Source organism: Drosophila nasuta, chromosome 3, assembly GCF_023558535.2.
Source record: "Drosophila nasuta strain 15112-1781.00 chromosome 3, ASM2355853v1, whole genome shotgun sequence".
In the NCBI taxonomy this organism is placed as follows: Eukaryota; Metazoa; Arthropoda; class Insecta; order Diptera; family Drosophilidae; genus Drosophila; species Drosophila nasuta.
This window is the reverse complement of record NC_083457.1, coordinates 24301091-24317640: the sequence shown is the minus strand read 5'-3', so window position 1 is coordinate 24317640 and position 16550 is coordinate 24301091. Positions and strand designations below refer to the sequence as shown.

Below are 16550 nucleotides of genomic sequence, written 5' to 3'. Positions count from 1 at the left end.
ATTAGCCAAGTGGCAGAAATGCGAAAAAACTGAACGCAATGCCAATGTTGACAGTCAAAAAATTGTGAAAATTGTGAAATGGGAAAATTGAATGCGATTCAATTTAATTGTATTGAATTGCATTTGCATTTGCATCGGCAATTGGAAAGCCCTATCGAAGGCCCGCGGGCCACATAAGCGCTGCAATAGTAATAATATTGACTAAACTTTCAATTGAAATGCATATTGAAATAAATATAAGCGCTTTTTATAGCCACACTCGTATTCCAGCTGCTGCCACAGGGCACACATAGTAAAATAGGAGCCATAAAAAAAGAGAACGAAAAAAAATATATAAAAAAAATATTACCATATTTTCACACACACACACACACACACACACACACGCGGTGACAGACAAACACACACATACAATGTGTAACAACAAAATTGAAAAGCACTCAGAATACAATGAGCTGGACTTGAGTATACTCTGTTTTAGATATCCATAGAGGCAAATCGCTGACAAATGCATGCAACTGCAACTGCGATCAAATTACAGGGTATGCAAGAACAGCAAGCCAGCGAAGCGTTGACAAACCCCAAAGAGGTAAAAATTTAACGGAATTGCAAATGCTGTTGACACTTGCACAACGCAAACAATTGTCCGCAATCTGCTATGCTCTCACCTCTTGCTCACCTCTCGCTCACCACACACTCACTCACTCTCTCTCTCTCTCTCTCTTGCTCTCTGGTTTTGTATACCTGTCTCTGGCTGTCTCAACTTGGATTTTGTATTTGAAAGCTGGTTGCATTGGGTAGCTTTTGGCAATTTTCATGTTTGCATAGTTTTGGCAACACTTGATTGCCTTTTGGCTTTGGCCAGGTAACACACACACACATACACACATAGGATCTGTTCCTGTACATTATTATTTTTTATCACTTTTTCTTTGGGTATGCGAAAACTTTGCATGCCATCGAAATCGGATATGCAATAACTTGATCCATAAGCATTTTGATGCACTGCGGCAACAAACTGCCTCTATCTCCCCCGGCCACGCCCACAAATTAGGCGAGCATCCCATAGTACAATATGGTGTGTGGTGTGGCTCATAAATCATATTTGGCTTTGGGCTCTCTGCGGCTTAGCGACGCCAACATTCAATCAAAGTGCAGCAAATCTCTCAAATTTGTTATTCGTCACGTACGAATGTCAAGTGGCACATGTGTGTGTGTGTGTGTGTGCGAGTGTGTGTATGCGGGTGTAAGAGGGAAGCACATTAGGCTAGGAGTTTAAAGTCATACCAATTTAAAGTCAAACAACGTGAACGCGTCAAGCTAATATAAACATTTTCATATTATATGCATATATATATTGCGTATACGCACTATAGCCCGGGGGGTTGTTTGCCCTTACGGAAGTAATCGTAATCGGAAAATGGTAATCGTTATCGGAATCTCTAAATTTTGCATTGAGCTTGCATGTGGCATGTGGCATGCGGCATCATGTTATCAACTTTACACTCAAATGAATTTCGTGTTGGTTCCTCTCGTTTTTTTTCTTTTTTTTGGCATTTCTTTATGCGTCGCACGGCTTATTAAATATTAAATTGATAAGGCAACTCGACTGTTCGAGCTGGGGACCGTGTGACTGACAAGCTGACAGTTGCTTGCTTGCTTTTTATTTATTTTCGGGTATACCATTTGTTGCCTATTTTTCTGTATACGAGTGATGTGTATGTGTGTGTGTGTGCCTAAGCGGCTTTGTATGTGGCTGGCGGCTGGTGGCTCTTTGCTGCTGGATGCTGACTGTGTTGGCTGGCCAGATTCCCGCACTTCCTGCAGGCGGCTCTCCTTTCGGATCTCGCAACACTCGCGCAGCTGATACCGAACTCTTATATGCTAATATTGCGGGCATATTTTTCATGTCGCAATCATTTTGTGTGTGTGCTCGGTTTCGTACTCTCTCTCTTTTATTCTGTTGTCGTCGTTGTTGTGTTTTGTTGCTGTTGCTGGCAAATGCTTAAGCGTTGATTGCAAGCATTTGCATAATTTAAGATTGTGCTGTTCAGTGGCGCACTCGACATTCAGCGACGACGCATAAAAATGAAAATTCCCAAGCTCAGTCGCATCGTCGTACCAAAATTAACATATTTCTTTGAAGCTCTGCTAAATTATTAAGGATATAAATAGCAGGACTCCTCCTAGATATAGTATTGTTGCTCGCTCGCTTGGCTCGTTCGTTCGTTCGTTTCGCTTAGCAAATATTGAAAAAGTTGAAAAAGTTTTTCATTTCCATTTCAATTTCTCATTGCATTTGCAGAGCGCCAGCAGGCAGTCAAGCATTCAGCCATCTCAAAAGCGCCTCAAGGACATAATATACGACACAACAACAACAACAACAACAACAACAACAGCAGCAGCAAGTCAGCCAGTCAGCAAGCAAGTAAGGTACAACAAGCAACAAGCAGGTTGTGAGTGCAAAAAAGAAGGAGAAGGAGGAGGCGCAAGCATCCGGTGCTGTGGGCATGTCCACAGCCAAAAGACTGGTGCTCTCGTTACGTGGACGCAAGAACTCGCAGGGCAACTCGGCCACATCGTCAACGCGTCTGGTATCCGCCGGCACATCGCCAGGACATGAGCTGGATGAAATAGCCGTTGTCTCCGGCACCGGCTCGACCAGCCATCATTTCTCCTATGGCGGCTGCATTGGCAACAACAACGACGCCGCGGCTGTGGCCCTCTATTCAACAGGTAGGTGAAGCGTGTGCTCACACAATTTTCATTTACCAACCACCCAACTCACACCCTCTATATACAGACTATATATATATACATATTTATATAGTTGCCAGCCCTAACCCAAAGCAAAGAATATAAAAAATAAATTGTTTAAGTACTTTTTGTAGTCATCTTTCCAACCAAAAGCACAAGCAGCAAAAATCAGAATCAGAAACCACGTAGTCCAAAATCCACTATTGGCAAACTAAACTTTGTGAACTGGTCCTCCACACACCCTCCTCACCCCCCACCACCTCACTCACCCCTTACCACCCCCGAGTATTTCCACACTGCTCTGCATGCTGTCGCATTCTTTGTGTAGAACTCTCATTTGTCGCATCTTTATCAGATATGTATCCATAGCTAATGCTTATCAAGTTTTGTAGTGTCAATGACACACACACATACACATACAGAAACACACACACAAACATATAGAAGCAACTGTAGCTAGTTCGCTTTTGGTCTCTTTTGCCTTTGTTTGCGGCCATTTTCCCTCAGTCTCTTAATACCATTCTCCCCCCTTATATACTTCATCCTCTGCTTTCTTTAATGCTCCACAATGACCTTTTTTGCATTTAAAATATGTTATACGAGTATCTGGCGGAGTTCGGAGGTTGCAAACACGTTGCAAGTTTCTCTTCGCCATTGATTGACATTGGGGATAATGGCCAGAAGAGAAATGCTTAGACAAAGCCCAGCCAAAAGCGAAACTGCAGTCAAAGGTGCGCCAAATGATGACATTCCATTTGCATATTTAATGCAGTTGAATGACTTGCAAATGGCACAACTTTAATGCCATCAGCAGTTATCCCACAGCTCACTCTGCTCTTGGCTTACAGCTCACTGCTCGCTCAGCTCGAATCGCTGTAGCGGATTAAGTTATGAGAATCTCTGAAAAGGCAACAGTTTCGACAGTCACCTTTCACCTTTCCTTAGCATACCCTGCACAAACCATAAAAAGAGCGCGTTGTAAAGTTCATCTATCTTTGAACTTTTAAGTCGAGTGAAACTATGCTTACAACTAATGAAAATCGATCTATATAGTGAAGTCGAGTGCTTAACTTAAACAATATGTGAAAAGTTGAAAAGTTTCAACTTGCAGATATTTCTTAAAATAATATAACACATGCAAACTTTTCACATAATGTATTCAAATTCAGACTTAACTTTGACTTATAAAGCATAGAATATATGAGAAATATTAAAAGAAGGAATACATACGAAGAACTGCTCTGCAAATCTGAAGCAGACCAAGCGAAATATATTTTCCATAATTATTCGCTCTCAATTAAATCTCCTTTATTTTTATAATAAACACAATAAAAGTCTAAAGTTATACACCAACTAACTTTTTATGAAGAATGGATTGAAAGCAACAACCTAAACTTATTTATTATGCAATAATCCAATGTTAAGCATAACAGATTTTGAATAAAGAATTGGTTTTTAAATCGGCATAATATTTGCCACAAATATATTTTAAAGCATTCTTAATTTTCAATTGCAATTAATTTAAAGCTACAACTTAGACTTCCAAAGTTAACACATGCATTCAAATATATTTTAAAGAATTATATATTTACTTTCAATTTCAATACATTCAAAGGTAAAACTTTGACCTTTAATATACATATATAAAAAACTAGAGTTATGTATATAAGAATTTCAATAAAGTATTGGTCTTCTTGGTAAATTTACCATATATATCTAACATATATACATAAATTCTCGTACATTTTAAATGATTGCAATTGATTAAAGGCGACATTGCCTATCTGCAGCGTATCCTTTCTTTGGGCATCCTCTCAATCTCACGTGTTACGTGATGTGTGAACGCTGCTGTGATTTGACAAAGCGCCTTAGCTGCGGCTACTTTGCGCAGTAGGTAGACTGCCATACTTTATACTGTATATCCTGTATATCCCGGCACACTACTCTGTATCTGTTTCTGCAGCTTGGGTCCTCGGCTGTCTGTCACAATTGAGCCACAAGTCAGTTTGGGCCTGTGGCCTGTCGCATGTCGCAAGTTGCCTGTTGCCAGAGAGTTTGTAGTGCTGTGTAGTGTGTGCTGTGTGCTGAGTGTCTTTTGAATGGCAAGCAAAATAAATCAATCAAATGACAAATATGCTTAGACAATTGCCAGGACAAGGAGCTCAGCCTCAGTTTCAGCCTCAGCCTCAGCCTCAGTCTCGCTCTAATTTCATTGCCAGTCAGGCTGCTGCACAGTAAGTTGTTGCCTTGTGGTCGGCGCACACACATAGATAGATATATATAAATATATTTGTGTGTGTGTGTGAATACATTTGTACAAAGGCAAAGCGTTGTCTTAGCAAAAGCCAAACTCCGTAGGTTGTTTTGCGGTTTGCTTGTCACATTTTATAGGCCGCATATGTTGCGACCATTTTTCTTCCAAGTTGTTGCTACTGCTGTATTTCTGCTGTTGTTGTTGATTGCGGTGTGGCACGTTCACTTTGGCTTACAGTTAATTTTGAGTGAAATTCAATTTATCATTGTGCGTCCCATAAATCCGCATTTCGTTTACCATTTGTGCTCCTAACGAGCAACGAATCAGACAAAGCCTCGACTTGTCCTGTCCCGAACTCGCCTCCCCTCGCCTTGCATCGACAAATGAGATTTATATGAAACGATTGTTGTAGTTGTCGCATTCCATTTGTTGGCCACATATTCGTAAGCAAATGAACGTAATTTGTCGGACAACAGTGATACATAAAATGCGGGTCAACATGGCGTATGTGCAATGCATTTAATGACTTCAGCTGCACTGAATAATAACACATGCACATTTCCCTTCTACCTCTCTTTCTCTCTCACACTCTCTGTTTGCACGCTTAAGAGCAAAGTTTTTCAGTCCTTGCTATTGACATTTATCGCATGGCAGCTTGAATTTAATGACTGTTAAGTTGTTTATATCCAAATGCATGCTTTAACGTTCCACATGCTCATAAAACAAGCCCAAATATAGAATACGAGTTGCGCTGCAGGAATTTTCCATAACAGCCAGCAATATATCATTAAAGTCTCTAAATATATATAAAGTCTCTAAATATTTAAGATATGCAACACGCTCTACACACTCCAAAATACAGGGTATTGCTGCCACAACCACAGCAAAAGCAATAGCCGAAAAAAGCGAAGAAAGTTCTCAACTTTTGGGATGTTTTGCTCGTTTTTTCTTTCTGTTTTTTGCAGTTGTTTTTTGGCTATTCATATCCTCATATTGCTCTTTAGAGACTATATAATGCTGCGAGTAAGTGTGAGTCTATGTGTGTGTATTTTGTACATTGACAATGGCATTTTTGGCCATGGCTTTGATCAAAGTTTTTTTTGCCATAGCATCGCTAAATTGAATTTGACTTACACACAGCTGACAAAAAGCAGCTATGAAATTTTTAAAAGCAAAATAGGCGCCAATAAATGAACAATCTAATTCCCCAATTTCATGCTTGTGCATTACTAAAATATATGTAAAATGGATAAAAATAGAAAGCTCCCGCTGCCAGAGATTAAAATGCCAGAATATAAAAGCTATGGCCCTTTGAAACAGGCATGCTTAAGGGATATGCTCGATTCAGCAAAAAATTCAAGCAAATCCTGCATGCTTTAAAAGGATGTTGTGCCATAGAAGAGATTAAATAGCCTGCAGTCATACATACTTTGTACTTTATTGTCTACAAAAAATAAAAACATTTGCTTTCCTATATTCCAAACAGAATGGAAGGCAATTTATTGTCGTTTATTTACTATACTTTGCCTTGCATCTCGTTTAATTAACAAAACGTCAATACTCATAGCAATTACACTGTAAATTTGTAGTGACATTACGACCTGAATCGTTGCTGACATTAAACAAATTTGATTGATCAGCTGCCGTCCTTTAATTAGCACAAACATTAAGATTCTAATTTGAATGTTCATTTGAATCGCATTAAAATCACGCGTTTATTCAATTTGTTTCAAAAGCCATTGCCTACTTATTTGGGCAGCAAATAAAAGCAATCGATCAACAGCAACAGGACACTTAAAACGTTTGCTTTACTTGCACAGTCATTTAATTAAATGGACATAAATGCTGAAATATCAAACACGAATTAGAAATCATCATTCGACTCTTGATGCAATTTGCCATTGATTGAGAGCGTGCCAATGGTATTTGGTCAGCACTCTCACTCGATGCGCTAATCAATGTCAATTGATCTGATGTACATAGCCATTGAGCTGAGTTTAGAAAGCGCTTCATGCTTGACACCCTCTCCTTTCTCTCTTTTCTCTTCTCTTCTATGGTGGTTGACTTTTCGCTCAAACTTCTAAACGATTTTGTCATCAACAATGGCCAAGTGAATGTCTTTGTCTATGTTACTTCTACTTTTCCCACTACTTCTTCTTTTACTTGTTGTTGTGCTTTTCTTTTTCTTTTAGTTTTTGTTGTTGCCATTGCCGTCCCCATGTCACACCTCTCGCTTTGATGGAGCTGTTCATGCCATAATTGAGCTTAGAGGTCTTATGGCAGCTGCATCATTGATTTAGCTGCCCTGCCACATGGGCAAAGCTTGGACAACGTCAAAGTTTTGTGCAAAGTTTTTTGTTGCTGTTGTATGTGTATGTGTTTTTTTTTTTATTGCACGCCCCCGTTGCGGTTGTTATTGTTCTGGTTGTTTTCGTTGTCAGCTTTAGCCAGAACTTCAGCAACAGACATAGCTGAATTGCTGGCAAAGTTTTTCCATTTGCCAAGCCGACGTTCGTTTTAAAGGCTCTTCGTCCCTTTCCTCGTCCACCGTCTCATCCTCGGCCTGTAAATTGTGCGCATATATAATTAGTTTTATTTACCACCTGGCACACAAATTTTAATTAGAATATACGTATGCATAAGCCCAGTTATCAGGTGGCAATCGCTTCTTACCTCAACTGCAAACTGTCTGTAGTCTGTGGAGTCTGTAAACCCAACTTTCAACTTCTGACTCATGGCTGCTGCTGCAAGTTTGCATAGTTTAATGACCAGCGAGTTCGATTAGTTGCGGTTCGGTTGAGTTTCAGTAACTCAAGCATTTCAATTATAAAAAGCAATCTTTAACCCTCCTCCTCCGTCCGTCCCGTTTACATTGTTCGTCATATTAGTTTACCAATTTGATAGCACTCAGTTGAGCGTTGCTCTCAATTTCCATCTCTCTTTCTTTGGCGCTTTTCGCTCTCTCTCGTTAAATGGAAATCGCAGTAATGCAATGCGCACAAAGTTCCATTCTGAGCTGAGGAAACGAGGGGCGGCAACTGGACATTTGCTTTCAAAAATAGTTGCCAGCGTTTCGGATTGCCACAATGTTGCAGCAAGAGGGCGCCGCCTGCTGCTGCTGCTGCAGTGCAAATGGCTCACGGCTGCATTTTAATTGTCATTTGCGTTTGAGCCAAACGAGCTGGCGACACGTAGCACCGTGTTGCGTATACGCCGCGTTTGCTGGCCACAATGTTGCAGCACGAAACAAGTGAAACAGAGAGAGAGACAGAGAGCGAGTTAGCTACAGCTAAAAGTGGCAGCAGTATAAAGAGAGAGCGGCACAAAGGGGCACTTAAAGTTGGCACACACACATCCACCCACATAGATATATAGTATACGTAAGCAAACGCTTTCAAAAGATTTTGCTTTGTCGGCCCCAGTAATGCAATTACAAATGCCATCTGTGCGGCAAACACGGGCGGCAGGTAGATGAGGCCGACAGACTGGCAGACAGCCAGGCGAGCTGCCAACTGCCAGTTGGCTGTTGCCAGTTGCCTAGGTGTTGGCAAAAGAAAACTCCCAGCGAGATAGACAGAATTTGTAAGCCAGCGCTTAGAGAGTATAAGCGACCAGTTGATGCTCTGTTGTGGCGCCACAAACGGCACAGAGAAGATGCCGCACCATACTCTGCCTTTTATGCATGGCATTAAAAAAGTGGAAAGCAAAGAAAAGAGTCGGCCATGGATGTGATGTGCTTTGAAGTAGTTGACTTATCAGTTAAAGTGCAGCATTAAAAAAAATTACCAACGCTTTGGCCCTTTGCAGTTGGTTAAGTAGCTGGAGGGGAGGTGAGAGAAGGGAGCTCTGCCTTTTAATGGATGCACAAAGAACTCAAACGATATGCAGTTGAAGCTGATCTGCAGTTGCTATGGAATTACGAGCGGTATTACATTAAACAAAATGACACAAGAGATGCAATCAAACAGAAAACTTTGCTATGCAAATAAATGTTTAGCTCTTAAGAGCAAGACGAGCAAACAAACGACGACAATTAATTATCTAAAATGAAATGCAAACTGAGTAGCTTAAAAATATTATTCAACTAAAATCCTTTGTTAGCTTTAATTTAATCAAAAATTTAACTAACCGTATAGAGCAAATAAAATACACAAGGTGTAGAAGGGCAATAAATTCTAAAAAAAAAGAGAGAAAACTAATTTTAGCTTGCGCAAAAAAAGGAAAAAGAATGGTTACCATGATAAATGTGCCTGAGAAATGAAATTTTTGGCACAAGTTTTAATTGAATTAAAGCTTAGAAACAGCGAACATCTGCGACTGGCACAAAAGAAATGAGTTTCTAAGCATTCAACTATTCGATATTAAATGATGCAAAAGTTTGTTAAGTTTCAAATAATATATAAACTAAAGTTCGGCCAAAAAGTTTTCTAATGATATTTACTTTAAACTTTGCCACGTAAATACTTGGCTTCAAGCAAACTGTCTTTTGTTCTTATACCCTCTACCCATAGGGTATTTAGCTGTATTGGTGAGATATTTTTTATTCTATAGTATATTTGGAATGTAATAAGATATTGATATACCAAAAAATATACCTTTTGGTATATATTAGTCATTTGCTATTAAATTAATATTGTATATCGCAAAGTATTTTTAATATTGTATGGCAAAAAAAAGTCTGTTGCAGTCGGATCTTAGCTGCTTTAGTTAAGAATCTGGTAGGTTTTGAATGGTATATGGTATATTTCAAATGTACTACTATAGCGATAAACTAAATATACTATTCGGTATATTTTTGTATATTAATTTATTATATTTTAAAAATAATACCGCATTGCTTTGGTTTTATTGAAAATGGGTATGGGTATCCCACAGTCGAGCACACTCGACTTTCGTTCGGAAACTGGGATATTTTGTATTCTATAGGGTATTTTTAATGTAATAGTATTTTGATATTCCAAAAATACCCCTCGAAATATATTTTGTATATTTTAATAACAATACCGCAATGTTTTGCTTTTAATAAAAATGGGTGGCTCCCAGTCGAGCTCAATTGACTGTAACTTTCTTACTTTTATAAACTTTTTTGGCATTAAAGAAATCGGGCAAATGTTATTAAGAAGAGGAAACTTGAAGCATTGACCAAATGATTGCCAGTTGCGATTGAAGTGATTGCAGCAAAACATTGGTCACATTAAAGTTGAAAAGCGCTCTTGGCAATTTTTAGGCATTGTGGCCACAATTACAGCTACAGTTACGGCGACAGTTGTGGCATATCAATCACATGGCCAACAATGCCTGCCGAGCATAAACCTATTATTTTTGCAGCCACAGGCATGTTGTCCGACTGTCTGTTCGTCTGTCCGTCTGAATGTCCTGCTGTCTATTTGTTACACTATCTGTGTGTGCGTTTGTGTCTGGCTGTGCTGAGATTGTTAAGCCGTCTGCTCTACACATGTTTGGCCTTATCAAGTTTTGGTCAATTGGCAGCGATAATTTGGCAGTCGGAGAGGCGTGCTTCACTCCTCCACATATGCTGCTAGGATTAGCTGCAAGGGATTAACAGCTAACCAGACCGCAGACTATGTGACTCTCTTACTGACTCCCTGACTTGGCCATCAAGGACATCGAGGACAACTGGCAAAGCGGATTTGCGGAATGGAAACTCTGGCAACTCGTCGCTGCTGCTCTGCTGCATCAGCGTTAAATGTCAGCTAACTGAATGCCCTAGAGTCGCGGGAGCCAACACAAAGTTTTTAAAGAAGCAATTTGGCAAATTTATGTTGTAATTAACCCACCCACCGAGAATTCCTTTTGCCACGTCCACCTTGCACACACACACACACACAGCCCAAACACCGCAGCAAATTAAGTTTTGCGCTTTGCTCGCCCTCTGCCAAAAATGGCAAGTGGCAAGTGGCAAGCGGCATGCGGCAGGCAACTGACGGTGGCAGCTAAGCGGATTACAAAATATTTTTATTTTTGCTCTCACTTCGAGCCAGTTTTCTTATATACTTTTTGTTTTGTTTTATTTTTTCGTATTTTTGTGTGCGCCACATTTTGCAGTTGAGCTGCTGATTGGGCACGTGGCGCTGCGGCAAATTTGCCTTCTTACAATGCGATAAGCGCAATTACGAATGAAAATTATAAGCAGCAACAGCAGATGAAGATGCGGATGATGATGAAGAAACAGCTCCAGCAAAAGAATACCTTTAGCGAAAAAATAAAAACAGTTTGCAGTTTTGCAGTTGGCGCACGTTTCGACAAAAAATATAGAAACAAACTTAAAGCGCAACTCGCAGTCAATGTAAGTGATGAGGGAAGAAAAATGGGGGAAGGTGCGGTAGGTGCATGCAGCATGTAGTTGCAACTGCGACGCCTGCAACTTTGTAGCTATAATCGCATTTGCTTGCCAATAAAAATGTTACCAAAAGCGTCAAAAGCAGCTATCGACAGCAACGAGGGAACAGGCAAAAGAGAGGAGTGAGGCGTGTGAATATCATTTCCATGCCAACGTATACGTATTTGTGTGTGTGTGTGTGTGTGTGACAGCTGGTGTGTGGCACTGCTGCAGTATTGATAGTGCATCCCTTGCGGTAACACTACGAGCATTATGACCACAATCAAATAACCAATTGCGACAGCTGATGTCCTCAATCACAACCTGGCCGCATGAGATGCAAACTCTGTACGCTCTGGACACTCGACACGCTGCTCGGATCGTGTGTCATATGCTACATAATATAATAATCGAATTAAAGTGCGTCCGTAGAGAGAGAGAGCAGAAATAGCAACGCAAAAAAAAATATAAGAAAAATATTGCCAAATGCTGCGACAAATTATGAAATGAAAATGACCAAAAATGAAGTCAATTTTTATTGTGTGCCGACGGACGACAATTGACAATAAAAAGTTCAAAGTATGTATTTTGATGATGTTTTCAAAGGAATTTGCCACACTCCTTCACATACACATACGCACTCTATTCGATACTCACACACACACACACAGATACATCGAGAACACAGTGAAGCGAGAGAGAAAAAGTGGCAGGCAGTCAGCAGGCGAATAAGAACAGAAATTGCTCGACATTAAATTCAATGCGATTAGGTCACACACATATATAGAGCTTGGATGTTGGCACGAGGGTTGCTTCGTTAATTTATGATAAGATTATGACAAGCTCTTAACAAACTTTCAAACAAAATAAATGTTGGAAAAATGTTGTATAATTCACTCAAAGTAAAACGATTAACATAATACCACAACGGCTATACTACATTTAAAAGCAATCGAGAATAATGCTCTTAACGATGCTCATTAGCATAAGCCAGTTAAGGTTTAAAGTTTCGGCAAAATGTTGATTAACAGAGAATAGTATTATATTTATTTTGTTAATATTTTTATTACGAATCGTTATTAATGACTGCTTTTAAAATAGATCTCTCAATTACAATGTTAAGTAATATACTATTAACATAGCTATGTTATAATCATGACTGTTAATAAACAGAAAATTAGTACACTTGTTAATAATTGATTATTTTAATGGCTATTGAATGCATAAAGTGGGTAAGAAAAGTATTTTAATGCATTTGAAGTTGCATGCTGCAACTACAAGGATTGAACTCTCTTGTTCATTTAGCTGGTCATTTTAAAAATTGATTACTGATTTAATGGAATGTTAAATAACATTAACATGTATGTAATGATCATGACTGTTAGTAGATGAATACTTTCTACACTTTTTAATAGCTGATTCGTTTATTAGCCGTTAAAATCATATTTTGTATTGATACAATCTAATATTACTGCATCTAAAAGTAAAATATGTTAAATAATGATTACTCCTAGTTGGCATTCAAAAGTATCTCAAGAACATAACAGTTGTTGGTTAAACATTCTATAACAGCAGCAGCTGTCCTAGCTGAGAGCAACTTAACAGCATTAGTTATTAATGCTAAGCTGATTTCTTTTAACTTTTTGAGCAGCTCTCGAGAGTTTGCGGTCCTGTTCTGTCTGCCCGCACCGATGTGTGTGCACTTAAATTTGATATCCTTTGTGCGCTTTGCCCTGCTCCTGCCCCTGTTGTTGGTGTTGTTGCTGCTGCTGATGATGCTTGGGCAGAATTGACTACAACTTGAGGCATTCACATTCACATTCGCATTCGCATTTAGTACTCAGCATTGCCCTTAGTCCCTTTGCATTTGGCCGTCGTCTACATGCTTCAGTGTAGGCGTGGCCCTTGTCGGCTCTTATTATGTTTGGGCTTTTTGCCGTTTGTCCGGTTTTGTGTCGTTTGGCTCAAACTGAAGCCAAAGCTAAGGCTGAGAGCCAAGAACCTTAGCTGCATTGCTGTTTTGCCCCGTTGGTGTTGCTTCTGCTGCTGCTGTTGTTGGGGCCATTAATGCACAGGCATTGGAATCATGTGACCTAAATACGAGTACGCTGCCTGCGCGCTCCCCCCTCAAGCTAATGGCATAATGGCGGAAGCCAGAGCAGAAGCAGTAACAACAAGCAGAGAAAACAGCAACAAAAACAACAACAACAGCTGTAAGCAAACATGCTACCAAAATAAAAAGCAGAAAAAAGGCAACAAAAAAATGTCGAGCAATTTCTCATCTGCCGCCCAAGCGGCGGCAACGTTGGCTTTCACTTTAAAAAGTTGCCACAAAATGAAATTGAAAAGTCAATACAATGTAATTTGTTGTTGTTGTTGCTGCTGCTATCAAGGGAAGTAGATGGAGGAGGGAGGGGAGGGGTTAGGGGAATGCCAGCCAGCCCTTTCGGCAGCTCATTCAATTTATTTGTAATTTTTTAACAATTTAACAGTTAAAAACGGACAGCCAAAAATAAAGGAAACTTTTGCGCAACGCACTTGAAGCGCAAGGGCTAAAAACAAATACAATTATGTAAACGGGCGGCAGTAGCGAATAACATAGACACTCCTCCCTACCACCCCACTCCCCCCCTTAAAACCTCCCACTTCCCCTCTAGGCCATTTACCGCCCGCTCAGCTGCGTGCTTAGAATATGTAATTCATTTGAAAGTTGCGCGCGAGTTGCTGTCGACAGAAATTAATTTAACTTGCAGCGCATTGGGAGGAGGCGGAGGCAGCAGCAAAACGCAGACAGGACACGACAGGACATTGCGAGACACATAGAGTAGAGGTCAAAGGGCCAAAATACAGTTGTTGCTACTGCTGTTGTTGTTGTTGTTGTTGCACTTCGTCAATTAGCGTTGCCGCAAGCAGCTTAGCAGCAAAAGCGATTAATGCATTAATGCCATTTAAGCGGCTTCTTCCGAGTTGAGTTGAGCTCAGTTGAGAGGGGGAGGAGGGTTGGGAAAGAGGTGGATCTTTGTGATGTTTACATGGATTTTTGGCAACATGACATGGGTAAAGTGCAACACGAGTTCAACGCTCAGCAGTCAACGTTCAACGTTGAACGTAACGTGAGTCTCTCAGTTGGCCGTTTATCTTGTCTGTGGCAAAGTTTTAATTATAGTTACAGTTTTGTTGCTGCTGCTGCTGCTGCCACTGCTGTTGTTGCATGCCCCACTCATATCCTTGAGGCATTTGCATGTTGTTCTTTCACTGTGCAGCGTCGGAAATTGCAACTTGAAGCTGTTTTAGCTTAATTTGAGTTTGCAGCAAACACACACACACACACACACACAAACACATGCACACTGAGGCACTTACACTATGCACTCACAGCAAGGATATGCTGCTTGGTCCTGGCTTTAGTTGGGGCTTTGGCATTTTTGGCATTTGTCAGAAACTCTGTCGAAACAATGAGTAGCATGGCTCTTGCAACTGCAACTACAGCTGCTGGCAACTGCAAATTATTTGCGGCATGCAAAATCAAAAAAATGAGGAGGAGAAAAAAGAGGCCAGCACAATGTTTGTCTCTGCCACACAGAAGAAAAAAATGAAAATTGTTTGCAGCAGCAGCTGAAGTTCTACACAAAATTTTACTAAATAACAAACAAGAGAGAGCAACAAAATGACGTCAGCAGGTAAAACAATGCAATCAATTTGATGACGACGACGATGATGATGATGATGATGTCATGACCATGAGGCATGATTGATTGATTGACAGATTGATTGAGTGAGGGCAAGCATTTGGTTCAGTTGAGCAAACAATGCGCAATGCGTATGTAATTGCAGCTTTTGGAATTGTTTAAAATTTGATTAATTGTCAGGCACAGGCAAGTGCCATACATTGCGTATACGCAATGTGTGTTGGGTAAAGGAACATTTTTGAGAGAGAAAGAGAGATTAGATCTTGGGCGTGACAATTGCCTGGCATGCGCTTCACTTTTATCGGAGTCGCAGAAATTAAAATCTAAGCCAAACACAAGTTTGGCCCACATTTGCCGGCTTTGCGCTAATCACATCACGTGCCACTCGCCTGCTTTTTTGGACACAAGCAAACACACACACACAGACATGCGCATACAGTGAGCTGATGTTGCTGCTGCTGCTGATTGTGTTTATGCAACTATCTTGGGCCGCAAAATGTGTTTTTGGCCCGGAAAAACAAATGACAAGCCATGTGCTTTTGGGGGTCTGCTTGGCGCTTGTGGTATTTGTCGCAATTGCCGTTAACTGTCAGCGCGTGTGTGCCTGATAGTATATGCGTGTGTGTGTGTGTGTGTCTGTGTGTGAGGGTGTGTGAGTGTGTGCTCGTTTCATTATCAAAGCCAAGTTTGCCACTAAGCACGTCGTAAACAATAAGTTGGCCCAACACGGTTATTACTTTGTGCACAGCAAACGGCGACATTTATGCCACACACATGTGTGTGTTTGTGTGTCTGTGTGTGTATCCGGGTGTGTGTAGTGTACCAGCACATCTTTATGGCATATATAATTTTTGCTTAAAATTATTTAATATTCCGCACTGTTGTCCTGTTGCTCAATCTTGGGGACAGCAGCCAAGCAACTATTTTTGTGCGTGGGTTGCTTACGTATTTATATTCCTGCGGCTTATGTTATTACCGCTATAATTTCAATTTGGGGGCAGCCTTTAATGCCCGACAGCAACGAGGTATTTATTAAGAACTTCCTTTAATACAAATTTGCCAAATGAAATATGAAATGCGAGCGCAGCTCAATTTTATTGTTGATTAATGTAGAATGTAGTGTTCAAATTTAATGAAACGATATTGCACGAATAAATCTTTAAATGATTTTGATTTATGTCTTTCAACTCTTTTTGAGATTTTCAATGGAAACTCTAAAGAATTTAATCTTTAATTATGAGAGTAAAGCATATTTTACAGCCATAAACAATATGCTTAACGATGCAAATGGCTTTTTAGAGTTGCATTGCATCAAAAGCAGCAGAAGCTGCCAAAGTATACTTTCTCGTAATTTATTGCAACTGGGAGAGAGTTTTTAGCTAATTCTGTGGGCATTACAAATGTTTGTTTGCTGACCAACAAGAAGCAATGACGATGTCGACGACAAATGCAATTCCCCAGGCAATACAGCAGCAATCTACACAGACGCTTCAACATCTATCTCAATCTA

General features: G+C 40.1%; 1 protein-coding gene across 6 annotated transcripts in view; it reads left to right on the top strand.

Annotated features, from left to right (window-relative positions):
- The window catches only part of LOC132789468 (cyclic nucleotide-gated cation channel beta-3), an 86445-nt gene that overhangs the window by 35045 nt on the left and 34850 nt on the right, over positions 1–16550 (top strand). For all 6 annotated transcript variants that reach the window (XM_060797511.1, XM_060797510.1, XM_060797509.1 and 3 more), the window contains exon 2: positions 2306–2736. In XM_060797511.1, coding sequence (XP_060653494.1) covers positions 2511–2736 — 226 coding nt within the window. In that variant the 5' untranslated portion in view covers positions 2306–2510. The remainder of the gene's footprint in view (positions 1–2305; positions 2737–16550) is intronic.